Here is a 27,856-nt window from a genome sequence, read left to right on the forward strand (position 1 = left end):
ATTTTGATTTATTATTAAAATGTAATAAACATATGTTTTGAGATTCGACTTGAATCAAGCCTTGATAAACCTTTTATGCAACACTTGCATGAATTATTTCCTTAATTAAAATATAAAAAATTAACTTGTTTTCTAGTTTTTCAAAATTTTGTTGTGTATAATGGATATACATGATATTTTTTGATCAAACAAAAAATGGAAACATTACTTTTAGTCTCAATTTATGAAAGATCACCCATCCTAAAAGATAATCATTAAGCATTTGATCAATACAAAGTTCAACAGTTTTATATTTAATAACTCTTTGTGGATTTTTATTTATAAGATATACTGAAGATTTTATTGCCCATAGTATCATTTTTGATTATTATGTCAAACATTAATGCAAGTTTTATTCCTTAATTTTTTCTAGAAATTCTTAGCTATTATTAGTTGGTAAATGCATTCCATTAATTCTGTTCACTGTCCAAACAGAACTTTGGACTTGTAACTTCATCATATTCGTAAAAATTTCTAGTTTCTCATCCTTAAATTATTAAGAATCCTCTAATTTTGAGTTTGATGTCCATATTGCTTAATCTCATTAGTTAATTCATTTTGTATTCACAAGAAAAATTAAAATTTGTTTTCAAATTGGTACATAGCTTTAAAACTTCTTAAACTACATTAACAATTTTTGGTTTCACTTAGAGTCAACTGATTTTATATTATTTCCAAAACATATCTTTTAATTTTTTAAATGGTTATTCAACTAAATACTAATTAACTATTATTCTACAAGCTGTGGTTTCAAAAATTTTATCATGATTTTGAATATTAGAAAATGGTAATGAATTCTCGGTTTTTCTGTATCTTATTAAGTGTTTAAGTATAAATACAGTTAAACTATATTTATTCAACTTATAATATACCTTTAAATTTGCTGATTTACAATAATAATGTAGTTAATTTACAGTGAAGCAGTTGTTGTTATGATCTTCAGTTCAGAGACTGTTCTGATGCAGCTACCCATGCTACTCTAACCTGTGCAAGACCCTTCATCTCCAAGTAACTACTGCAACCTGTTTAGAATACTCATCTTTTGGTCTCCCTCTACTATTTTTACCTCTACGCTTCCCTCCAATATGAAATTGATGATCGCTTGATGCCACAAAATGTGCCCTTCTTCTAATCAAGCTGTGCCAAAAATTCCTCTTGTCTCCAATTCTATTCAGCACCTCCTCATTAGTTACATGATCTACCTATCTAAACTCCAGCACTCTTCTGCAGCATCACATTTTTGAAGCTTCTATTCTCTTCTTGTGTAAACTATTTATCACCTATTTTTCACTTCCATACGTGGCTACATTCTATGCAAATACTTTCACAAAGGACTTCCTGGCACTTGAATCTATACTCGATGTTGACAAATTTCTCTTCTTCAGAAATGCTTTCCTTGCCATTGCTAATCTACATTTTATATCCTCTCTACTTCGACATCATCAGTCATTTCGCTTCCCAAATACCAAAACTCATCTATTACTTTAAGCGTCTCATTTGCTGATCTAATTCCCTCAGCATCACCTGCTTTAATTCCACTACATTCCATTATCCTCGTTTTGCTTTTGTTGATGTTCATCTTATATCCTCCTTTCAAGACACTGTCCATTCCTTCCAACAGGCCCTTTGCTATCTCAGACAGAATTATGATGTCATCAGCAAACCTCCAAATTTTTATATCTTCTTCATGGATTTTAATTCCTACTCCAAATTTTTCTTTTGTTTCTTTTACTGCTTGCTCAATATATAGATTTAATATTACTGGGCAAAGGCTGAAACCCTTTCTCACTTTCTTTTCAATCATTGCTTCTCTCTTGTGCCTCTCGACTCTTATAATTGCCATCTGATTTCTGTACAAATTGTAAATAGCCTTTTGCTTCCCTTATTCGACCCCTGACACCTTCAGAATTTGAAAGAGAGTATTCCAGTCAACATTGTCAAAAGCTTTCTCTAAGTCTGCAAATGGTAGAACCATAGGTTTGCCTGTCCATAATCTATCTTCTAAGATAAGCCATAGGGTCAGTATTGCCTTGTATGTTCCAACATTTCTACATAATCCAAACTGATCTTCCTGAGGTCAGTTTATACCAGTTTTATCATTTGTCTGTAAAGAATTGGCATTGGTATTTTGTAGCCATGACTTATTAAACTGATAGTTCGGTAATTATCACCCCTGTCAACACCTGCTTTTTTTGGGATTGGAATTATTATATTCTTCTTGAAGTCTGAGGGTATTTCGCCAGCCTCATACATCTTGCCCACTAGATGGTAGAGTTTCGTCAGGGCTGACTCTCCCAAGGCTGTCAGTAGTTCTAATAGAATGTTGTCCACTCCCAGGCCCTTGTTTTGACTTAGGTCTTTCAGTGCTCTGTCAAACTCTTCACACAGTATCGTATCTCCCATTTCATCTTCATCTATGACCTCTTCCATTTCCATAATATTGTCCTCCAGTACAGTGCCCTTGTATATACCTCCTTCCACCTTTCCGTCAAAAATTGTAAGCATGGGAGATGTCGAAGTTTTATTGCAAACTGTTTATGCAACAAATTTTGAAGATATTAAGCCTAAATATAAAATAGGTGACAAAGTAAGAACAAGTAAATTAAAAAGGCTGAACAGCTAATGGTGACAGGAAATTTTTGAAATTTAAATTTTCATTCTAATTCAAACACATACAAATTAAAAGCTTTAGATGGAGAGAAAGTAAAAGGAAATGTTTATATTGTTGATATTAGAAATACAATACCAACTAACTTTGTCTTAAAATTTGTTAATAAAATTGTCAGGTAATTCTTGAGTCATAGCAATATAAAACCAATTATTTTATATTTAAATTCTATAATAAAATCTTCTGACAGTGTTTGATATTGTGAAATATGAATTCACTTTACTTTATCTTTAAATTCTCTTATAAATTACTTAGATAATGTTTAGAAGAACAAATAACGCTTCATTTAAATGTTTTCATCTTTTTAATTGAATCAAAAACAGAAATTCTATATTCTTCATTTGTGATACGTAAAATGTATGTATAATTCTTTAAATTCTAAATCTTTATGTATATAGTTTCATATATAAGTTGATAATTAAAAATTAATAAAATATTATGTACTTCATTTTTGAATTAACGAATTCTTATATTTTAAAGTTTTTAAGTTAATAAGAGATTTATGAGAAAAATGTATTTTAAAAATGAAAAACATGTTTATATTTTTTAAAATTCAATCTCAAAAAAATTTAAATTTTTTTCATGTTTAGATTTTTCTTTCAGTTAAAAAATTTATAACTAACTGATTTTCAGTCATTTTCATATTCACTTAAAATTTTTGAGTTATATGATTTTTAAATTTTTACCATGAAATTCAGTTTTTTGTATGTTTTCATCATGGTAAAATTGGTGTGCTTGAAACTGATTTGGATTTCAGTTGATGTAGGAAAGAAAATGACACCACAAACAAAATGTGTGTTGGTTGCCCCATTTTCTTTCTACCAAGAAGCTAAGATAGTGACAGGATGAAGCTGCTTTTTCTTCTTTCCAAGATGCACCAAATATACACTATCTGATCCAGACACCTCGAAGTCATTACTGATCATGTCTAAATCGCTCAACTTCTGCATTTACACTCCCTTTCCTACTACTGTTCTTGCAGCAATCCAAGAGTGTTTGATGTGCATTCCACTACTTTATCAGCAGGAGCTGATGGCTGTCCATGAGTACTTACATATTATTTCTACTGCTTATAAAACACACGAGTTCCGTGTAGCAGCTCCAGCATCTGTGTGTTTAGTGGCACACCTCAATGCATAGGATTGTCACTAGGCAAACGAACTCTTTTCTGAGGCATTTTTCATGTATCAGAATTTTCTAATGTGCAGAACAATACAAGCACACAATAGAAACCAACCACAATGCTTTTAGTTTATGTGCACAAGAAAGAAAGCCAGCAAAAGCACGAGCTTATGTGTCATGACTGGAAGCGATTTCTGTGCTGCTTAGTGCTGCAGGCCTGGCGCCTGCTGCTTCTCATTCTTCACTTGTTAAACTATTATGCTGTCATCATAAATGCATATGTCAAGTGCAAAGTTTCAACAGTTTTGGGTTTAAGTATTACCCACAATATTCACCCAACAGCTGCTGCTCAGGTATTGGTTGAGGTTGTGGCTTTAAACCTTTCAGTAGCCATGGGTATACAAGAGCCATACAATAAAGCAAACAAAGACTAGAGTTAGAGGGACACATCTATCATTGGAAATAATCACTTGATGCATGTAATCTTTGGGTTTCCATTCAATTATATGTGCAATGGTGTGATCAAGACTGATTTGTCCATGTTCTTTAATTGATAACTTGTTATTGGAGTCTAAATGTGGGGTCTTAGAATTGTTGGGTAACACCAGCAACCTCTTAAAGTGCACAGTAGGTACTTCAAGCAGGTGTAACATAAAACGTGTTGTGGGATTGCCTTAAATGAGCAGAATGCTTAACAGTGGGCATAACTATGTTGCAAGAAGAATCGTTAAACAAGGGTCCACTGTTAGCTATGATGACCCAATAAGTTTGAGACACCAGCATAGACAGACAGCAGATCAAAACTACTGAGATAGGCTGTTGTACAGAGTACTACAAACTGTTTCCAACAGGGATGAATCAAGGTTCGTGTATTGTAAGAGCGGTATCAGGCCAAGGATGGGTTTTAATCTCTTTGGGAACTACTGTGATTTCACAGTTCCTTGGCCTGGTATTAAACGATAGCACAGAACGCATATAATAGTTGGTATGGGTATAAGACTGAAGATATTGCCACATGAGTTTGATGATCTTTACTAATGATTAGGATATCCTGGGTTTTCCAGAGGTGTGTTTCTTGGTGGTGAGTAGGAAACCGAAAAAGAATGTAAACAGTGACATTCACATTCACAAGTTGGGCAAGTGACAGGTAGAGATACTAGTGTAAGCAGACTGTCTACTGATCGCCATAAGTACACCTCAGCAATGGAATAATAACATGGCAGAGTTGATTCCCATAAGGGTAAACAGATTCCATTGGTGACAGTAGGTGAAAAGTGATGTTAGTACGTGTTTGCAAGAATGATTCGATGGGTGCTAAGTTTCGTCATAAACCTAGCTGAATAATAGCGTGCAAGGTAGTAGCATTTAATTGGGTTTCATGGGTGACTTTGTAGTGCCTTAGTTACTTCCATATAGTGGACAGCTCCTTCTATATAATAACCAGTTCGTGCTGGGCTGAATTTCTGAGTACCAAGCATCACTGTCACTCTGTGAAGTAATTGTAAGTTGATACATCCTGCATGGTGCCTCTTGCGCAATGTCATAATATTATTAATGGTATCACCCATCATACAGTTTCCTTGTCACTGCCAGTTCTTATGGAAATAACCTACTCTAGCTCGTGCCCAGTCAGAATTATTGCTGTAGCCCAAACCAAATGGAAATTTGGCAATTCACATTAAGGGCAACATGTTCCATTCCAAATCCTACACACGTTCCATTCCAAATCCTACACCCTAACAAAATATGCACTTCCACAAGGGGAAATGCTAAATCACTGAATCAGTCACATCAGAGGAAGTGACGTTGAAGTTAGATGGAAGCTTTTACCTAACAATGTAATTTATAAGTGAACAAATAAGAATTGCGTACTCTACCTGCTTTTATTAAGACATGTTTAATCTTACCGAGCAGTACCTAGCTCCATTAAGGCAGTTCCTTCCATTAATTATCAAGATCCACATGACACAAAATGCACATAAGCCTATGGGCAACATCAGAGAGAAGGGAAAGCTGCCACTCTTTGCAGAAAAAGTTATATAATCTAATACACACAAATGCAAATATAGTAAAGTGTAGCTCAGTAACACAATAAAAATTATTAATGGCTACAGCAGCAGTGGGTGTAGTCAACTCTTCCCATTATTAATTGTGATGTAACTTTTCCTATCTTTTAGTTCTTAAACTTGTGACAGTACTTTGGAAATATCTGTCTCGTATGAGGATACTGCTGGCCATTCTTACACATAATGTTAGCATTGCTTTAGAAAAAAATAAAATAAAATAAACTGTTTCCCTTCTATCTGTTTAAACTGTTACTGACTCCCTCACATGCTTCCTTATAGCACTTACTATTATTGTCAATGTTGGTGAGTCATGGCACTTCTATACCCAATAAGAATCCTCATGTGGTTTCACACTTCAGTTACTTGTACTGAACTCACATGTGACCGTAACAAGCAGCTCGCTGGATCGCCGATTCTCGTAGGCAGCATTGGCAATTCTTCAGTTACAAACTTGCCTGTTTATATTAGAAGTTTCATACCAATGAGACGAATAATGGCAGCTCAGACATAGGCATAATATCCAATGTGGCTTAAAGTAGCACTTATCTGGCTTGGTACAAAATATGTCTGCCTTTTAAGGGGGGTAGGGCGCCAAACGGGCCGACTTGGAGCAGGAGAGGCACCACAGAACATTTTGATTTACACTGTGTATAATTTTAGAAATACATCCATAAAACTTTGCCAGAATGACTAGGAAGGATTCAGGATTCGCACTCATAGCAGTGGAAGTTGAAAAACATAACAAAATAATTTTTTTTCACATGTGAAATTTCATCATTTTTTCACTTGCTATTGGCTGCATTTATTGCTATAGGTACACTTTTCTTCATAAGTAAGAGAGATTCTTTGGTGAATTTTGCACAGCATACAAACCATACTTACAGATGTATGAAACTCTAGAATTTATCTAATTTATGAAAAAATTAATGACCTGTTACATTTTAAACTTCATGTTTAGAATAAACTGAAATTTGATAATTAATTAACTCAATTTTAACACAGTTTTTAATAGATTTGGAAAATTCTAGCGTTCCACACATCTGTAACTATGTTCTGTATGCTATGCAAAATTCATTGAAGAATCTCTGTTACTTATAAAGAGAAGTGTACCTATAGCAACAAATGCAGCCAGTAATAAGTGAAAAAAAATGATGAAATTTGACGTTTAAGAAAAATTATTTTTTATGTTTTTAAACTTCCACTGCTATGAATATGAATCTTGAATCCTTCTTGGTCGTCCTGACAAAGTTTTATGAATTTATTTGTAAAAGTTTAGACAGGGGAAATTAAAATGTCCTGTGGTGTCTCTTCTACTCCAAGTCGGCCCATTCACGTCCTACCCCCCTTAAGTGAATAAATCCAAATAACTTGGCTCATGAATATTTAGTTAATGTTAGTAGTAGGATAAGTGCGCAACGCCCCACACTGCTGGTTGCCTACATTAGGGGCATTAATCGACAGGTTCTATTGTTCTGTTAAGAGGATTAGGGGGATAGTCTGTCCTTTTGATTGACAGATTCTGAACCTATTGTTCAGTTTAATGGTTTTCCAAGAAACCCCCACACATCCCCCTCCTGATCCCTCTCCCCCTCCTCCTCTTCCATCCTTCTGGGAACTCCCCTCGCCGATACGAGCACACTTTTGATATCAATTTGACTAACTAGTTAATTAAATCGATCAATTAATTAACCCCTATCCTTCTGGGCCTCCAGCCCCCTCCCTCGCTGGCCGCAGTGGCCGCACGGTTCTGGCGCTGCAGTCCGGAACCGCGAGGCTGCTACGGTCACAGGTTCGAATCCTGCCTCGGGCATGGGTGTGTGTGATGTCCTTAGGTTAGTTAGGTATAAGTAGTTCTAAGTTCTAGGGGACTTATGACCTAAGATGTTGAGTCCCATAGTGCTCAGAGCCATTTGAACCCCCTCCCTCCACCACCTGGAAATTGATGGCAAAAAGACTCAGTTGACTGGTCAGTTGGCAGGAAATCGATTGTAGTGTATAGATTATCATATAAACAGTTTCTGATAGACAATGTGTGGAATATTACTGAAAAACAATTGATGGGATACCCCAGCGATGTTTGGAATATAGTTTATATTTGCTGCCAGAGTCATTTTCTTATTTTTTTATTTTCCTCACTTTTCGAAGCACACTGGTATATAACACAAATGGGAAAATCAGAAAAATTACATATCTAAAAGTTCATGACACATTTCGAAACCCACCACCACTTTCCACAGACGGACAAATTACTAGAATCTCAGCGACAAACTATTTTGTACAGATCAAGAAACATACAGCAGCCACATTGCACTGACAGTTAAACCCTGCAAAAGTGGTCTACATATCATGAATGGAATGAAGTGCAGTATACTAGCCATCATTTGCCGCCTACTATGCGTGTGTCTATCATCAGGGCATTGTCACGATTGTCAGACCCACCCAATGTCCTTCTTACAGATCACATTACTAAATACCACTGACCATAGATCGCATATCGGCCTCCTTTGATCTCACGGTCGCCAAACAAAGCATCAAGTGTCGGCATTTTCTTGATCAGGAAATTCCAGACTCATTTCCTAGCTCTGTCTTTCTCAGACGCCACTCCCTCTTTGTCTATGTGAACCAACGTCTCGAAAAATGCAGACGCAATTTTTCATCTCCTCAGAATACATTGTTCCTATTGTGTAATGCTGGAGACAAAGGGAAAGCTGACGCAATTTCGATATCTAAAATAGAGTGAAATAATTCATTTGCACTACCCTATCAAACTGAAATAATTCATTTGCATTACCCTAATTGTTTAGCAATTTACAGGAGTCAAATAGATCACCTAAAACACTCACATACACCTTATGATGATCCTTCTTTATTTGCAACGTTTGAGTATCACACGCAAATTTTATGCGAAACAAGTAATGAAATTTCCACCACAAATAGACCGTAGCATCAAATATATCCTATGTCTTGTATGCATCAACGTCTGAGAGCACAAACACTCTCCTCCACCATAACGTTTCCAATAAACAAATCTAATTTTAAACAATCCTACCGATGCCACAAACCAGCGATCGCAAGGCGCGCGCTGTTCTCTGATTACAGAGTGTCCCCATGCGCACCAGCCAGAAGGCAGACTCATACCTGCGCACGCCGTGCCTGCCTGTACAGAACGCTTGCATGATCGCAAACAACTATCGGAAACAATAAACTGATCAATTGGGAATTTGCCGTTGCGATTGGGTTTTTAAACCACTGTAGAATTCCTAAATTGATCCTCTCCGCTAGGGAAGGAGGGAGGGAAGGATTTACCGCATTATAGGATAGTAACAACAACAAACACCGCTGCGATGTTTTGAGAAACACGATCTATTCGAGGATAGATGTCCGAGATCGCTGAAAACACTCTCACAGCCCACGTACTTACCTTCCAGAAGCCCACACTCAGCGCACTGCGCCTCAGTACAGCGCCAGCACACAGACGCTGGAGAAAACTACTGCTGTAAACACACACGTGGAAGTGCATGTCAGCCAGAGAGAGGCCCGCCGCCTGTTGAGAGTTCTCCCCTGGAGGACTTGTGTGGTAGGACTTCGAATGCTGTCAGTGTTGTCAGTGCAAATATTCATCGTATTGAATCTTCTCAAATTTCCACAGAGTATGCAAGCAACACACGCGGTCCCAAAGGCGGTTCAAGGCAAACTGGGTGTTAGTTCACTATTCACCCATCCAGGAGGAGCCATGAGCCAAATTGTCATAGACCAAAAGCTTCCTCAGATGTTCCGAACTGATGTACAAAGGATCGGCGAGCCCCAGCCTGGAACAAAGTTGGCCAATCTGCTTGCTTGCTGCTATGCTTTTTATGGCCAACCCCAGACTCACAAGAATACTGGGAACTAGAAAATATTTATCAGTGTAACTACAATTAAGCATTACGGTAGCTGCTGCAGACCCACACCGAGCTGTGTATTGGAAATGCCTCCTCTTGACGGCTGTGGTTCTAAAACTAATCTCAGTCTCTATAGTGCACATAGTTTTCCACATAAATCTCTCTCTCACCGTTAAGGCTATCGATGTGTTGAATCTATACCTCCCTTTGACATGGCCACACAGGCGTTAGCTGCGATATATAACGGGGAAAACACCAGAGAATGCCCGAGGGCCAATACCTTGAATATCTGGAAATTGTGGGTAGTACTGGCAGTCACCATTTCTCTAATAAAAGTTTTTTTCTACCTTTAAAATTTTACTTTATTAACTTGATTTTAAAATAGTAAGTGAACATTCATTATCATGAACAGCAAGATCCTAAGTACAGTTTCTTAATGAAAGTTCCTGAAGCATTATTTAACCAACAGTGTCTTGAATAGTAACAGATCAAAGAACAGCTCTCAGACTCAATTTCCAACGCTTAAACTCAAAATTCCTTTTTAAGCAAAGGAAAAAATACTGCATAGTGCAAGGTAAAATAAAAGATTCCAACGCCACATGGCAATACCAAAATTTTCCTAGATATCGCTTGTGATCTCTAAAGGCAATAAAATATTGATCACAATATTTTAATTAAAATAATAACTTAAATGCAATGAAATCTGATTACTATCAATGTACATTCAAACCCTGTAGCTTCTACCATGCGCACTGAACCACAAAATGTTTTCCCTCCGCTGGATAGGTCAGGAGTCCACTACACGCAACAAGCGGCTACACGGGTAGCAGGGGTTGTGTGGCGTGGGCTGGGCGGTTTTTTAGGTTAAATGGCCTTGGGCAAGTACAGAAAGGGCAACAGCCTCAACGGGTGCGGGGCAAAGTCAGGACATGCGGGGACCAAGCAGCAATCGGTATTGTAATTGTCAACTGTCGAAGCTGCGTTGGTAAAGTACCGGAACTTCAAGCGCTGATAGAAAGCACCGAAGCTGAAATCGTTATAGGTACAGAAAGCTGGCTGAAGCCAGAGATAAATTCTGTCGAAATTTTTACAAAGGTACAGACGGTGTTTAGAAAGGATAGATTGCATGCAACCGGTGGTGGAGTGTTCGTCGCTGTTAGTAGTAGTTTATCCTGTAGTGAAGTAGAAGTGGATAGTTCCTGTGAATTATTATGGGTGGAGGTTACACTCAACAACCGAGCTAGGTTAATAATTGGCTCCTTTTACCGACCTCCCGACTCAGCAGCATTAGTGGCAGAACAACTGAGAGAAAATTTGGAATACATTTCACATAAATTTTCTCAGCATGTTATAGTCTTAGGTGGAGATTTCAATTTAGCAGATATAGACTGGGACACTCTGATGTTTAGGACGGGTGGTAGGGACAGAGCATCGAGTGATTGTACTGAGTGCACTATCCGAAAATTACCTCGAGCAATTAAACAGAGAACCGACTCGTGGAGATAACATCTTGGACCTACTGGTAACAAACAGACCCGTACTTTTCGACTCTGTATGTGCAGAACAGGGAATCAGTGATCATAAGGCCGTTGCAGCATTCCTGAATATTGAAGTTAATAGGAATATAAAAAAAGGGAGGAAGGTTTATCTGTTTAGCAAGAGTAATAGAAGGCAGATTTAAGACTACCCAACAGATCAAAACGAAAATTTCTGTTCCGACACTGACAATGTTGAGTGTTCATGGAAAAAGTTCAAGGCAATCGTACAATGCGTTTTAGACAGGTACGTGCCGAGTAAAACTGTGAGGGACGGGAAAAACCCACCGTGGTACAACAACAAAGTTAGGAAACTACTGCGAAAGCAAAGAGAGCTTCACTCCAAGTTTAAACGCAGCCAAAACCTCTCAGACAAACAGAAGCTAAATGATGTCAAAGTTAGCGTAAGGAGGGCTATGCGTGAAGCGTTCAGTGAATTCGAAAGTAAAATACTATGTACCGACTTGACAGAAAATCCTAGGAAGTTCTGGTCTTAGTTAAATCAGTAAGTGGCCCGAAACAGCATATCCAGACACTCCGGGATGATGATGGCATTGAAACAGAGGATGACACGCGTAAAGCTGAAATACTAAACACCTTTTTCCAAAGCTGTTTCACAGAGGAAGACCGCACTGCAGTTCCTTCTCTAAATCCTCGCACAAACGAAAAAATGGCTGACATCGAAATAAGTGTCCAAGGAATAGAAAAGCAACTGGAATCACTCAACAGAGGAAAGTCCAATGGACCTGACGGGATACCAATTCGATTCTACACAGAGTACGCGAAAGAACTTGGCCCCCTTCTAACAGCCGTGTACCGCAAGTCTCTAGAGGAAAGGAAGGTTCCAAATGATTGGAAAAGAGCACAGGTAGTCCCAGTCTTCAAGAAGGGTAGTCGAGCAGATGCCCAAAACTATAGACCTATATCTCTGACGTCGATCTTTTGTAGAATTTTAGAACATGTTTTTGGCTCGAGTACCATGTCGTTTTTGGAAACCCAGAATCTACTATGTAGGAATCAACATGGATTCCGGAAACAGCGATCGTGTGAGGCCCAACTCGCTTTATTTGTTCATGAGACCCAGAAAATATTAGATACAGGCTCCCAGGTAGATGCTATTTTTCTTGACTTCCGGAAGGCGTTCGATACAGTTCCGCACTGTCGCCTGATAAACAGAGCAAGAGCCTACGGAATATCAGACCAGCTGTGTGGCTGGATTGAAGAGTTTTTAGCAAACAGAACACAGCATGTTGTTATCAATGGAGAGACGTCTACAGACGTTAAAGTAACCTCTGGCGTGCCACAGGGGAGTGTTATGGAACCATTGCTTTTCACAATATATATAAATGACCTAGTAGATAGTGTCGGAAGTTCCATGCGGCTTTTCGCGGATGATGCTGTAGTATACAGAGAAGCTGCAGCATTACAAAATTGTAGCGAAATGCAGGAAGATCTGCAGCGGATAGGCACTTGGTGCAGGGAGTGGCAACTGTCCCTTAACATAGACAAATGTAATGTATTGCGAATACATAGAAAGAAGGATCCTTTATTGTATGATTATATGATAGCGGAACAAACACTGGTAGCAGTTACTTCTGTAAAATATCTGGGAGTATGCGTGCGGAACGATTTGAAGTGGAATGATCATATAAAGTTAATTGTTGGTAAGGCGGGTACCAGGCTGAGATTCATTGGGAGAGTCCTTAGAAAATGTAGTCCATCAACAAAGGAGGTGGCTTACAAAACACTCGTTCGACCTATATTTGAGTATTGCTCATCAGTGTGGGATCCGTACCAGGTCGGATTGACAGAGGAGATAGAGAAGATCCAAAGAAGAGCGGCGCGTTTCGTCACAGGGTTATTTGGTAACCGTTATAGCGTTATGGAGATGTTTAGCAAACTCAAGTGGCAGACTCTGCAAGAGAGGCGCTCTGCATCGCGGTGTAGTTTGCTCGCCAGGTTTCGAGAGGGTGCGTTTCTGGATGAGGTATCGAATATATTGCTTCCCCCTACTTATACCTCCCGAGGAGATCACGAATGTAAAATTAGAGAGATTAGAGCGCGCACGGAAGCTTTCAGACAGTCGTTCTTCCCGCGAACCACACGCGACTGGAACAGGAAAGGGAGGTAATGACAGTGGCACGTAAAGTGCCCTCCGCCACACACCGTTGGGTGGCTTGCGGAGTATAAATGTAGATGTAGATGTAGATACCATAAACGTCCCTACATGTGATGCATACGACACCCAACGAATTACTACAAATAATTGAGCATAGATGTTATAATTAACCAGCTATGTAAATCTTTTCCTTTCCAAAAAAATAAAAAACACACAAATCAACTCTTAAGCTCAGTGGTTACATCCGTTAAAAAAAATACAATACATATCTTTCGATTTTGTCATGGTCTTGCGCTGTGCATCGTGCTGTCCTTCAGGATCATATGCAGCATGGGAAAGATTTTACACGATGTACAAACTGTTAACAGAGCGCAACCAACTTACAGAAATTGCCTGCTGGGGTTATACATCGATATAAATTTATATGAGACTGCTTCTACATCGTAAAGAACAAAATTATTTATTTAATTAACTTGCTTGCTCTTTGACTTTTTGTCTTTGACAAAGGTAAGATAGGAATTGCATTAAAACAAACTCTCTTTTTAATTTTTTGCCTAGATGCATACATTATAAAATTTTTACCTGTCTAATACAAACAACCTGTGAAAAAAAATTGACTATAGATGAATGTGTTTTCTTCGTGGTTGCTGTAAGGAGAGAACGGGTTAGTTACAGGATGAGTTGGCGATTGGAGGTTTCTGCTCCTCCGGTTCTCAGAGAACGCCAGGCAAAGTCGGGAAAAACTGCTACAACTCGCGATGAAGACGCCGTCTGCCTTAGCAGCTACAACATTCACAGCCGCTGTAAGATTTTCTCTTCTGGAAACTCGTTCGGAATGAAAAGGCTGAACTAACAGTGGCAGTGTAGTATCTTCTGACTAACAAACTGTTTGCTTAGGGAACGTCTTGAACACACAAGCTGACGGCGAAATATTGCACGTCGTTCGGACCGTGATAGTAGCAGGGAAGAAATCACTATGTACTGTACTGCAAAACACACTAACAGTTTTTATGTAGATCCGAGGATCCAACATCGAATAAAAGTTTGTAAACGATATTTACCCTTTTCACAAATTACATTTTTTTTTCTTGTTAATCGCGATTACATGTTGACCTCTGCACTTCATATTACTTCTATATGCAAACTTACCTGGCCTCAAAAGGCGCAATATCCAATCGACATTTCTTATCTCCAATAATTACGAGGAAATATAGATGCTCCTCTCTTTTTTTCCAGCAAAGAGCGTTGTCATCAGAGAAAGAGCGTTGTCATATCAATTTCCAGTAGCGCATCATTGCTGGTACTCGCAGCCGGAAAATTATAATCATATCACGTTACATAGGGACATTACAAGTTGTGGCTCGCAAAACTTGAAACAGGCAAGGGAGTAGATGCGGTACTACTCGCAAGGCAGTAAGAAAATATTGGGGGCTTTAAACCCTTGGGAGGGCCACACCAAACCACAGAATGAAGTCCCAAGCTAAATAATGAAAATACTATTGGCGATTTCGCCAAAAGTAGAACCATAAAATACCATAAGAAGTGAACTGCAATTAACACTATTGATAAGCGTCCAACTGAAAAGCCCCACAGTCGTTCTTTCCATTACTACAAACACTTAACAGTGCCTCCAAAGCTCACCTGTGGACACTACCAGAGTGTCAAATTACTCATTATAACTATAGATAATAGAGTTTAATACGCTGGGTGCTGACTTAGGTTACTTAATAAGACAAGCAATGATTCGGTCCCTCACCTGGATCCATCATTGATCCAAAACAGTCATTTACTTCAAAGCAGCTGAATAGATGACAATGCCGATTTCAGCGCTCTGCTCCCAGGCAGCGCTCTAACTGGAGACTGTAGTACCGAAGCAAAGCTTTCACCACTCACAAGTCTGATATATGCGCCACCAACGTGCACCCTTTTAGAATTTTTATATTCACCTCATACACCAAACTTCCCATAATTCTTCGTCAGAATCCAAGGGCAGAACCAAGAAATCACTTCTCAGCCCTTGAATGACCACACGATGACCGCCATCATGACAACACTGGCCCTATACAGTAGGATCTTCGAGCCCACGGTGTTTCGTCCCCAACCGACTGCTTCCACGGGGCCCACCGACCAAGCGGCGTTGCTCTCCAACGCCGACGTCGCTCCTCACACACAGTCCAAACTCCCAGCAACTCCCTTCTTCCTCCTGTTGCCTTGTGGCGCGCAGAAGGCCAACTCGCGAAAGATATTCAGCGACCAGAGACGCCAATCCGGTCTCGATAAGGACATCGCGGCGAGCACTGAGAAGGTGGGTGATTTCAAAAACAAAAAAAAGTTTAAATAGCGGGCCATACCAGCTCACCCTGATGACCGGACAAAGCCATATTCTCTGCACATGCCGGACCATTAGCCGCAGTAACTTTACACTGCAACATATACACATTTCAGACAAGCAGTGTAGTTATATGTGTACAGCACCTGGAAAAATTATGATATGCCCACACTCACTCCAAGTAGGTTTGCCGATTCTCTTCAGACCTAGCCTTCCAGTCAGTTCCAGAAGGTGCTGCATTCTGCCAAGACTCTGAAGTGTTGTAAAGTACAGATGTCGTGCACTGTGTGCTAACCAACAGTGATCCCGCAGACGAAAGGGCTGGGAAGACATCACTGATACAGATTGGTGTACTGTAATCAAAATCGCAGTCAGTAGTGCAACAAGGAAAACGTGAGGATATGCTTGGGAAAACCGATAAGGGGACGTTCTGTGTATCCATTTTGGTACAGCCATATTGCCCATCCTGTTTGTAGACTATGGCAGATCCAGTTGAACCTAGGCATTACTATATTGTGCAGCTGTTTATGAAATAAATCAAGCAGCTATTATATTCAGATATGCTTCTCAATGCGTTGAAATTACAATTCACCACATCGAAGCTATTTTCCCCTTATGTCACACATACATAATTTTTTCACATGAAGAGCAGCTTGATTACTTCCCACAAACGACTGGTGATATGTCAGACCGTAAACCACAGCACCTTTACGTTCAAGTAGCATAACATTTCCATCATTTATAGGCGTATAAAAAAAATTATGTTACGTCCACACTCGCACCTGCTGGATGTCGTTTTCACACTGAAGTAAATAAGTCCCCCACCAGCACATATTTGTCAATGAATAAAGGATGTAATTACAATTTAAAAACGCCCTAGCGTCTTTTTTTATTTCATAGTTTTCTCTACTTCCACGAAACCAGTTCGTATTTTTGATACTTGTAAATCCAGCCAACACACAATACCGTCTCATATACACTCCTGGAAATTGAAATAAGAACACCGTGAATTCATTGTCCCAGGAAGGGGAAACTTTATTGACACATTCCTGGGGTCTGATACATCACATGATCACACTGACAGAACCACAGGCACATGGACACAGGCAGCAGAGCATGCACAATGTCGGCACTGGTACAGTGTATATCCACCTTTCGCAGCAATGCAGGCTGCTATTCTCCCATGGAGACGATCGTAGAGATGCTGGATGTAGTCCTGTGGAATGGCTTGCCATGCCATTTCCACCTGGCGCCTCAGTTGGACCAGCGTTCGTGCTGGACGTGCAGACCGCGTGAGACGACGCTTCATCCAGTCCCAAACATGCTCAATGGGGGACAGATCCGGAGATCTTGCTGGCGAGGGTAGTTGACTTACACCTTCTAGAGCACGTTGGGTGGCACGGGATACATGCGGACGTGCATTGTCCTGTTGGAACAGCAAGCTCCCTTGCCGGTCTAGGAATGGTAGAACGATGGGTTCGATGACGGTTTGGATGTACCGTGCACTATTCAGTGTCCCCTCGACGATCACCAGTGGTGTACGGCCAGTGTAGGAGATCGCTCCCCACACCATGATGCTGGGTGTTGGCCCTGTGTGCCTCAGTCGTATGCAGTCCTGATTGTGGCGCTCACCTGCACGGCGCCAAACACGCATACGACCATCATTGGCACCAAGGCAGAAGCGACTCCCATCGCTGAAGACGACACGTCTCCATTTGTCCCTCCATTCACGCCTGTCGCGACACCACTGGAGGCGGGCTGCACGATGTTGGGGCGTGAGCGGAAGACGGCCTAACGGTGTGCGGGACCGTAGCCCAGCTTCATGGAGACGGTTGCGAATGGTCCTCGCCGATACCCCAGGAGCAACAGTGTCCCTAATTTGCTGGGAAGTGGCGGTGCGGTCCCCTACGGCACTCTGTAGGATCCTACGGTCTTGGCGTGCATCCGTGCATCGCTGCGGTCCGGTCAGGTCGACGGGCACGTGTACCTTCCGCTGACCATTGGCGACAACATCGATGTACTGTGGAAACCTCGCGCCCCACGTGTTGAGCAATTCGGCGGTACGTCCACCCGGCCTCCCGCATGCCCACTATACGCCCTCGCTCAAAGTCCGTCAACTGCACATACGGTTCACGTCCACGCTGTCGCGGCATGCTACCAGTGTTAAAGACTGCGATGGAGCTCCGTATGCCACGGCAAACTGGCTGACACTGACGGCGGCGGTGCACAAATGCTGCGCAGCTAGCGCCATTCGACGGCCAACACCGCGGTTCCTGGTGTGTCCGCTGTGCCGTGCGTGTGATCATTGCTTGTACAGCCCTCTCGCAGTGTCCGGAGCAAGTATGGTGGGTCTGACACACCGGTGTCAATGTGTTCTTTTTTCCATTTCCAGGAGTGTATATTCAGACTGCCAAGTTGATGTTTGTGTCAATGCATTCTCCCATAGTCCTACCATCCAGATCATACAAATATCCCCTGAGTAAGAAATCATTGCACATGCCAAATAGACTAGAGCACACCGATTCGGAGTTCACTTACAGGGGCCAGGCACATAGGTGGAGGAACCGCAAAACTGTTCTAGTTTAAGCACATCTTTAATTTCCCTTTGCTAAGCACCGTGCCTGTTTAACTCTTCGGAGCACCGAGGATGATCACCGCAAGACGGATCTGTTGTTGCAGTTGGAAAAATTGGGTTTGTTGCGAAAAAACAAAAGAACCTGTTAGAGTGTCATACAAAGGTTTTGTTTGTTAGTTTGTGAGAAACATCGACTTAATTATTCAGATGTGTTTAGGTCCTATAATAAATGGGTGGGAGCTGAATTTTGAAAAAGGAATACCATGTTATGTAGAAACCTTCAATTGCTTGAATGCAAAGAATGCTTTATTCTAAGTGTACAACAGAGTTCTTTGTCCCTTTCAGCGCACAAGCTGTATGTAATTCAATAATCACTATGAATCCATCGTCATTCAGTTAATCAACTTCAAGTGTGTGCATGATGTCTGTGAATAAGCTAATGCCATAATTCTAATAGTGAATTTGAGGGGAGGCAGTGAGTGCACTGTGCAAAGTATGGTCACGCTTTAGTTATCGCTATTAAAGGGGACTAGTGACTGCACAACTCCGCTTGTTCAAGAACATAGCTACAGCCACACATCAGAAAAAATACTCTACAGCTCTTACTTAATGTTACGACAGTTAGCCTTGAGGACTACGGTTTCACTGTGAAAAGAGTATGTTACTGCTTACAACGTGTTTGACTGGGTAAAATCAAGAAACGAGTGTAATGTACTCTCGGATATTTATATGAAACCGATTGAAAGTCGTAGCCATGTGAGTGCTTTTGATTAGTACATGTTTCCTACACAATATGTACCATTAATAAGTGCTATATATCGCACAGATTTTATTTGCTACATGGCGTTTTTAAAAGGGATGAACTCTTTTCAAAGCATGGGCCCTGCTTTATGCACTATAACTCAAATGTGCGCTCTCAGATTCATGGACTACTATCAATTTAAGATGTATTGGTTGTATGGCTGAAAAGGTCAATAATAATAATGTTCGTTCCATAGCCAAGTAAGATGCTACTACTTTTTAATGACCTATTTCTTCACTTCGGGGTCTGTATGATGATGAGCGTAGTCAGTTCATATTTAAAACATATGGCATACACAGAAGATACTGGCACAATTGAGACATTTGCAGCAAATATTGCATCACCGAGGTCTTTCAAGGATGTGAAGTGCGCTAAGACACGAAATAGTGCAAAGTGGTTAACACATTTCTACCATGGATGGAAATAAAAGAAAGGTTCAGGAGTGGAATTAAAATACAAGGTGAAACGATATCAATGATACGATTCGCTGATGACATTGCTATCCTGAGTGAAAGTGAAGAAGAATAAAATGATCTGCTGAACGGAATGAACAGTCTAATGAGTACACAGTATGGTTTGAGAGTAAATCGGAGAAAGACGAAGGTAATGAGAAGTAGTAGAAATGAAAACAGCGAGAAACTTAACATCAGGATTGATGGTCACGAAGTCAGTGAAGTTAAGGAATTCTGCTACCTAGGCAGTAAAATAACCAATGACGGACGGAGCAAGGAGGACATCAAAAGCAGACTCGCTATGGCAAAAAAGGCATTTCTGGCCATGAGAAGTCTACTAACATCAAATACCGGCCTTAATTTGAGGAAGAAATTTCTGAGGATGTACGTCTGGAGTACAGCATTGTATGGTAGTGAAACATGGACTGTGGGAAAACCGGAACAGAAGAGAATCGAAGCATTTGAGATGTGGTGCTATAGGCGAATGTTGAAAATTAAGTGGACTGATAAGGTAAGGAATGAGGAGGTTCTATGCAGAATCGGAGAGGAAAGGAATATGTGGAAAACACTGATAAGAAGAAGGGACAGGATGATAGGACATCTGCTAAGGCATGAGGGAATGACTTCCATGGTACTAGAGGGAGCTGTAGAGGGCAAAAACTGTAGAGGAAGACAGAGATTGGAATACGTCAAGCAAATAATTGAGGACGTAGGTTGCAAGTGCTACTCTGAGATGAAGAGGTTAGCACAGGAATGGAATTCGTGGCGGGCCGCATCAAACCAGTCAGTAGACTGATGACCCCCAAAACAAAAAAAAAAAAAAAAAAAAAAAAAAAAAAAAAAAAAAAACCATGGAGTTTACTGGGATGATCCTGGCATACTCTAAAGAGATATGGTGACGTCGCTTCGACTATTCGACCATCGTCTACCTGAAAGAGATCTCAAGTTTGCTGCTACTCAAGACTTGGAATTCTACGGGTATCTTGCTCTGCATCGACTCAAGAAGAAAAAGAAGTCTGAAAATAATGTTGCTGTCTCTGCCTATGAAAATGTACATTTTCTTTGAGAAATAAACGAAATTTTACCTCACAATCTGTATGAACTGTTTTGTCTTTTACATCTTGACAGTATCCAGTTTCGTCCAGATATTATGTCTGTGGTTCTCCTAGATTCAATTTTTTAGACATGTTTGCTATATGTCTTTGGAAGTGGACACATTCACATGCTTCCGGCTCCCATTAGCCAATTGATGCAACTATTTCAAATATCTTGTTAACTGTCATCTTAAACTTCAACTCCTTAATGTTACTCATCTTCAGAAAAATTAATGTCATTTGTGTCCTGCACAACTTTTATATATACACACCATGCAAAAATGGATAGGTTTTCTGTAAAGAACGACAACAACAAAAACGTACAGTAACGAATTTTTTCGTTTATTCAGTTCACACAAATACAATGCAGTTCTTGAGATTCTTCAGATTACAATTCAGTTCTTGAAATTACAATTCAGTTCTTGAGGTACAGTTCAGTTCTTGAGGTATTATATATTTCTTAGGGTACAATATAGTTCTTGAGGTACAATATGGTTCTTTAGGTACAATTTCACTCTGCTATTCCAATGCAGAGATACTTATAACTTACATGCTACAACAGTAACACTGGCTGAGAATGTTCTTTTATAGTTTTTTTCAGTAGCACTGTATGAGAATGTTTACAATTTTTCCATATACGAGGGTTGGAACTTTATTAGTGGCAACTAGTTGTTTACAGCTCGTACAAAATAGATACTGACCTTCGAAGTAGTCACCAGCATTGTGTATAACCCGTTGCCAGCGATGTGGAAGTCGTAGGATACTCTTAGCAATGCCAGTTGTGTTGACAGTTCGTATGGTGCGGTCTACTGCCTAACAAATTTGTAGCAGTTGTGAAGCGAATGCCATGAAGTGTTTCCTTCAGTTTAGAGAGCGAGTTGAAATTACAAGGGCTTGGCTCTGAGCACTATGGGACTTAACATCTGAGGTCATCAGTCCCCTAGGCTTAGAACTACTGAAACCTAACTAACCTAAGGACATCACACACATCCATGCCTGAGGCAGGATTCGAACCTGCGATCGTAGCAGCAGCGCGGTTCCGAAACTGAAGCGCCTAGAACCGCTCGGCCATATGGGGGCTTAAGCCAGGGGGGCGCAGTAGGTGGTATCCAAATACTTGTATGGGAAAACCACTCTCCTAGTTACAAGCAGAAAGCTTTCCCCGTCGGGAAATGCAGCTCGAGTGATATGCATATACCCCAAGGTAGAGTTTCTGGAGTGGCGCCTACATAAAACGTAGTGTGTCGAGGAAGTGGAGTGTAATATTTGGCGTCATTTGCTTGAAGAATGAAATGTATTTCTCTCCACCCTAAAGCAGGACACTGACCTGATTTTGCTGCCGATCGAAACCAGGCAAGCTCTCAACAAGAAAGTGAGAGTTACACCCACTTAAATTATGGAAGAAAAAGGGTATGTGCTTTGGTAGCTCATACTTCAAATTGCATGTAACGTGATCTGCACCACAGAACTTCACCATAAGATGACAGTGGTCCCTACGAGGCGTTTCCTCTTTTCTATCTAATGGCAGCCCACAAATATGACAGTCAACCACGTTATTGTACAAATCTTCATTCTCCTTCGATTTGGTCATTGGAAGCTTACCAACTTCCCATGAAATTTTTTCAAGCTCAGTGAGCAGCCAAACTGCAGGATTATCCCTGACATAAGATTTGTAGCAAGTAAGACTCGAATCATAGAACAATACAATTTTGTACACTGCCGCGTATAGTACGTATTTTTCTGTAAAGGTGGTACGTGAGGTCGTGATGTCACGTTCACAGCAGGTCAAAGGAGCAGGGAAGCATTCAAAGTCGGTGTACAGTACAAACGGGCACTTTTAAACTTCATGAATTTGTTTTCCTCAGTAGGCATAAATAACATGTACTGGGTCCCTGGAAGCGCAGTCTACTAGATGCGCCGCTAATAACTTGTCTGAGGCAAAATCATTTGGGCACCTTAAGCAAATATGCTGTTTATGTTCATGTTTACTCATCTGGGGGGCGAGAAGGAGTAGCATGTCACTGATCCAAACATAATGATAATTGCCTTTTCATGTTTACACGCATCTGACGCTCACCAGAAAGTTTTGGGAAATGCAGAACAAGACTGATGCTTTCTGTTTCCGACATTAATGCATGCCCTCTTATTAGCTTGTATAACCAGACCGTCCATTTATCGGATTGTAGACATGATATGGATGTCCAGGTGTAGTATTCGGCTGAGTGCTTTAACTGAGCCCCTAACTTCCATCTCGGGAAACCAGTCTATTATAACACACAAAGTGAATCACGAAATCACTCGGAGATTTACATGTTCCGCGACGTCACTCCATTTTCCCCCCAAAGGTAATCAAGACTTGTCTTTTGAATATAGAGTCAACTTTGTGGGGGGGGGGGGGAGGGGGGTACTACAGATCGATGCAGAGCACTGCCCTCCATTTAATGGTGGGATATGGCGGATCATTGACTATTTTGAGGAACACGAAAGGCACACCCTGAAAACCCGACAGGGTCGCGGTACCCTTCTGCCAGATTCTTGATCCTTGTGAATGAGATTCGCTCCTCGAAGGCGTCGGCAATCACCGAGTATTCTAACTGCAGTATGGTGTCACTGATCTGGTGTCCTTCACTAAAAGGGTTGGAGAGGGAACTGCCACTAGCCACAGTATCATTTTTATTACTAATTCTATAACTACAACTAGATAATGAAACTGCTTATGGTGACGTGTTGATGGGTACGTGCCATACCTCATGAGACTGGTGAGGACGGGACGATGGAGGAGGAGGACGAGCAGAAGGAGATGCTGCGGAATTGGACCAGTGTTAGCAGTCTTGTCGCTGAAGCCCTGACCCTCTTGCCAGAGGGAGTGTCGCTCATGGACTCCATAGCGGAGCTGGTCGGGTACGGAGCCGGGGGCAGCAACGGGGTTGGAGGCGACGGCCACGGTGGTGGCTTCCCGTGCGCCAGCTAGTGGCGCTCTTGCTGGCGAAGTGTGGCGCACAGAACCCCGTCTCGATGTTATTAGCTTTGCCGCCCCTGGTACCTGAGCCACGGTGTATTGCAGGAATTATTCCCCTGATGCAGCCTCTGTAGAAAAGAGAAAGAATAATGAACAAATTCAGCATGACATTCTAGACATAACCTGCTGCTGTTGCTGCAAGGAAAACGAAAACGCTGATTATTTTTAGGCAGAGTGAGTATGTATTGACCATTTCGCTTTAGCTCCTTGGCATCTCCCTATCTCCTCATGACGACGGAGGTCTTTCTCTCCCTCTCTTCCACTCGCCGTGGCATTTCACCCTTGCCTGAAGTGGGAAGGGCCCATCGATACATTTCACCGATATCGTCTACAATATAATGGTCTAATAATAACAACATTCGCACACAGACACTTTGGGAAACAAAAATATTTTTTAGTATTTTTTTAGAACATGCACTTAGGTGAGATCTGTGATGGGTATTGCATATCTCCAGTACATACCCCTCCCTGTCCTGTCCCCCTCCTTTGTGTGCCAGGAAGCCATCTACAACAAAGAATATGCACCATATTACATATACGAAGAAGTTTAACTATGTATACACAGAACTATGGAGACGAAAAAATTTATATATATATATATATATATATATATATATATATATATATATATATACAGAAGCAATACGAAATTCTTAGTGCTAAGAAAGGAAGTAACGTTTTAACGTTTTCGATCCTCCAATTTACCTATAACAATAACGACAACAACATATAACGTACAGGTTGAAAATTCTTAGAAAGAAAGTACGTATACATGACATATACTGCAACAGTACGAAATTCTTAATGAAAAAGAAAAATTTATCGATTTTGGTCACTCAAATTAATCTACAACAGCCTCGAACTTGTTGGTCGCAAAATGTTACGTATATATATTACTATTATTATTATTATTAGTCGTAAAGCTCCCAACATGGAAGACGCTAAGTAAAGATGGTTCACTTCTGGGGCTTCTTATTCTTCTTGTTTGCCCACCAGGTCTTCATTCTTTGCGAGAATTCAGCTTTTCTTTCTTCGCTCCATTTTGTTCCAGTTCTCGGCGCTTTTGTCTCTGGTTTGACCTCCCATTTGTCAACTTTAAGTTTGAAATTGTTTCTTTTGTTCATGTCTTCAGTAGTAATGTTGGCTAATTCCAGATCTTTCTTTACATTTTTGATCGATTCTCCTCCATTAACAAGGGATGCTACGTATCTTACTTTTTTTTTGTAAGTCTGTGATCGGGAAGTCTCATTATGTGGCCATAGAATTTTAGACGCCTCTTCCTCATGTCTATCTCTATGTTAGAATATTCTTCAATTTTAGAATTTTTCTGTAATCTATACCCCTCTTTGGTCCATCTTGGTCCCAGAATTTTCCTAATGATTTTCCTTTCCTCTTTCTTCAGGTTTTCCATATCTGTTTTCCTTTTAAGTGTCAAGGTTTCGCTGGCATATAGCATTATTGGTTTAATTACCGACTTATAATGTTTAATTTTTGTATTTATAGATAGACATTTTTTATTGTAAATGTTTTGGACCAGCCCTAGACCCCTATGAGCTTTTAATATTCTTTCTTGTTGTGAGTATTTTTCAGAAATTATCTCTCCTAAATATTTAAAGTATGGTACCCTCTTAATTTCTCCATATTTGGTTTGTAACTTAGAAATTTCTAGATTTGTTGTTGTAAACACCGTTTTCTCAAAAGATATTTGTAGGCCAACTTTTCCTGCACACTATTTTAAGGTTTCTATCTGTTTGACTGCCATTTCACTAGAATCTGCCATTATTGCAAGATCGTCTGCGTAGGCTAAGTAGGGGATTTGTAGGTCATCTTTTTTGGTTCCCAGTGATATTGGTTTCCAGTACTTTTCTTTTTTGAGTTCTTTTTCCCATTCTGCCATGACTCTATCCAGAACTAAGTTAAATAACAGAGATGATAATCCATCACCTTGTCTAACCCCAGTTTTTATCTCAAATGATTTTGAAAGTTTTCCCATGAATTTCACTTTGCATTTTGTATTTGTTAATGTCTGCTCTATGATGTTCCGTGTCTTCTTATCCAGTCCTTGTTCTTCAAGAATTTTAAATAGTGTGGGTCTGTGAATTGAATCATATGCCTTTTTAAAGTCGACAAAGACATATACTGTAGGCTTCCTTCGCATTTGTCTCATCCTTGTAATCAATTTCAAGTTTAAAATTTGTTCTGGACATGATCTGTTTGGTCTGAAACCAGCTTGGAAATCTGAGATTTTGGGTTCTAGCAGTTTTTGTGTTCTTTCAAGAAGACAAGCTGATAATATCTTGTATGTGACGGCAAGTAAGGAAATTCCTCTATAGTTGTTCACATCCGATTTATCCCCTTTTTTATGTAACGGATGTATTAGGGCACATTTCCAATCTTCTGGTATTTCTTCAGTAACCCATATGTTTTGAATAATTTTAACTAGCTCATTTCTTGAGTTAGACCCTAGACTTTTGAGAAATTCGGCTACAATTCCATCTTCTCCTGATGCTTTGTTATTTTTGAGTTTGTTTATGTGTTTGATAATTTCTTCTTCAGTTGGCGGTACAGAGTCTTGCTGTTGCGGGGCTTTAGTGCTGGATATTGGAAGAGCTTCTGTTGGTTCTGGATAGTTTAGTAGCGTTTCAAAATATTTGGCTAATTCTTCACAGTTTTCTTCGTCGCTTAGTGCCAGATTCCCATCTGATTTCCGAAAACAGACATTTTGAGGGATATACCCTTTAATTTGGTTTGCAAAAGTTTTGTAGAATCCATGCGTATTATAATTTTTAAAATCTGCTTCTATTGATTCCAGTTGCTGAGTTACATACTTTCTCTTCTCTTGTCTAATAAGTTTATTTGAAAGTTTCCGTGTTTCTAAAAAGTTTTGAAGAGTTTTCTCATTTTTATTTGAACTGTACTTCGCAAAGGCTTCTGTACGAACTTGAATTGCCTTTTCGCATTCCATATATATATGATATAGCTGCTGTTGCAGTTCCTGGCAGCGCTGCTGCTGCTGCAGCTGCTGCCACTGCTGTTGCTGTTGCTGTTCCTGCTAGTGCAGCTGCTGCCACTGTTGTTGCTGCAGGTGCAGCTGCTACCACTGTTGCTGCTGTTGTTGCTGGTGCAGCTACAGCAACAGTTCATGTTATTGCTACTAGTGCAGCTTCTGACAATGTTGTGGGTGTTGCTGCCGGTGCAGCTGCAGCCACTGTTATGGCTGTTGCTGCTGGTGCCGCTGAGCCATTGTTGCTCTTGCTGCAGGTGCAGCTACTGCCACTGTTGTGGGTGTTGCTGATGGTGCAGCTGCAGCCACTGTTGTTCCTTTTGCTGCTGGTGCAGCTGCAGCCACTGTTGCTGTTGGTGCTGGTGCAGCTGCAGCCACTGTTGTTGCTGTTGCTGCTGCAGCTGGTGGAGCTGCAGCCACTGTTGTTGGTGTTGCTGCTGGTGGAGCTGGAGCTGCTGTTCTTGCTGTTGCTGGTGGTGCAGCTGCTGCTAGTGTTGCTGTTGCTGCTGGTGCAGCTGTGGCCACTGTTGTTGCTTTTGCTGCTGGTGCAGCTCCCGCACTACTGTTGCTGTTTCTGCAGCTGTTGTCTCTCGGTTTCTTCTACTGCCTGGTGGATAAATGCTGAATCAATAAGACATGTATTGAGTGTGAAATACTTAGTGAAAAAAATTACAGTTTTCGATTCTGGTCCCTCGAAATGATCTACAGACGTGCTGTTTACACCAGTACCATGAAGATGCTGCCGATGCTGCTGCTGCAGCAGCTGCTGCTCCCACTGTGTCTGCTGTTGCACCACAGCATTCATTTCATCAACGCTTTGGTGCAGGTGGACATGCGCTGAGACCATAGGGAGAAGTGTATTCAATACTATGAAATTCTTACTGGAAAAGAAAAGTTACAGTTACCGTTTTGAATCTGTACTTACAAGGTAAATCCCCATCCTGCTCCAATGGTCTCTGCTGTTTGTCGTCACTGCCGCTGCCGGTAGTGCTTGATGCCGCTGAAAGCTTCATTTTTCACCTAAACTGGTAACAAGCACGCACGAAAGTACGACTGACGGTAGAGTGGCCCTTATAAACCCTCTGCCTCCTCCGCCCACTACTTCCCCTAGGTTCGAATCCTGCCTCGGGCATGGATGTGTGCGATGTCCT

General features: G+C 40.7%; 1 protein-coding gene across 1 annotated transcript; it reads left to right on the forward strand.

Annotated features, from left to right (window-relative positions):
- The first annotated feature begins 23,557 nt into the window (after positions 1 to 23,557).
- Positions 23,558 to 27,330, forward strand: LOC124712325 (antifreeze protein Maxi-like). Its single transcript, XM_047242619.1, has 3 exons — positions 23,558 to 23,648; positions 26,694 to 26,894; positions 26,963 to 27,330. Exons 1-3 carry the CDS (start codon positions 23,558 to 23,560, stop codon positions 27,328 to 27,330), a joined length of 660 nt encoding a protein of 219 aa, XP_047098575.1.
- The last annotated feature ends 526 nt before the right edge of the window (positions 27,331 to 27,856 follow it).

Source organism: Schistocerca piceifrons, chromosome 8 (assembly GCF_021461385.2).
Source record: "Schistocerca piceifrons isolate TAMUIC-IGC-003096 chromosome 8, iqSchPice1.1, whole genome shotgun sequence".
In the NCBI taxonomy this organism is placed as follows: domain Eukaryota; kingdom Metazoa; phylum Arthropoda; class Insecta; order Orthoptera; family Acrididae; genus Schistocerca; species Schistocerca piceifrons.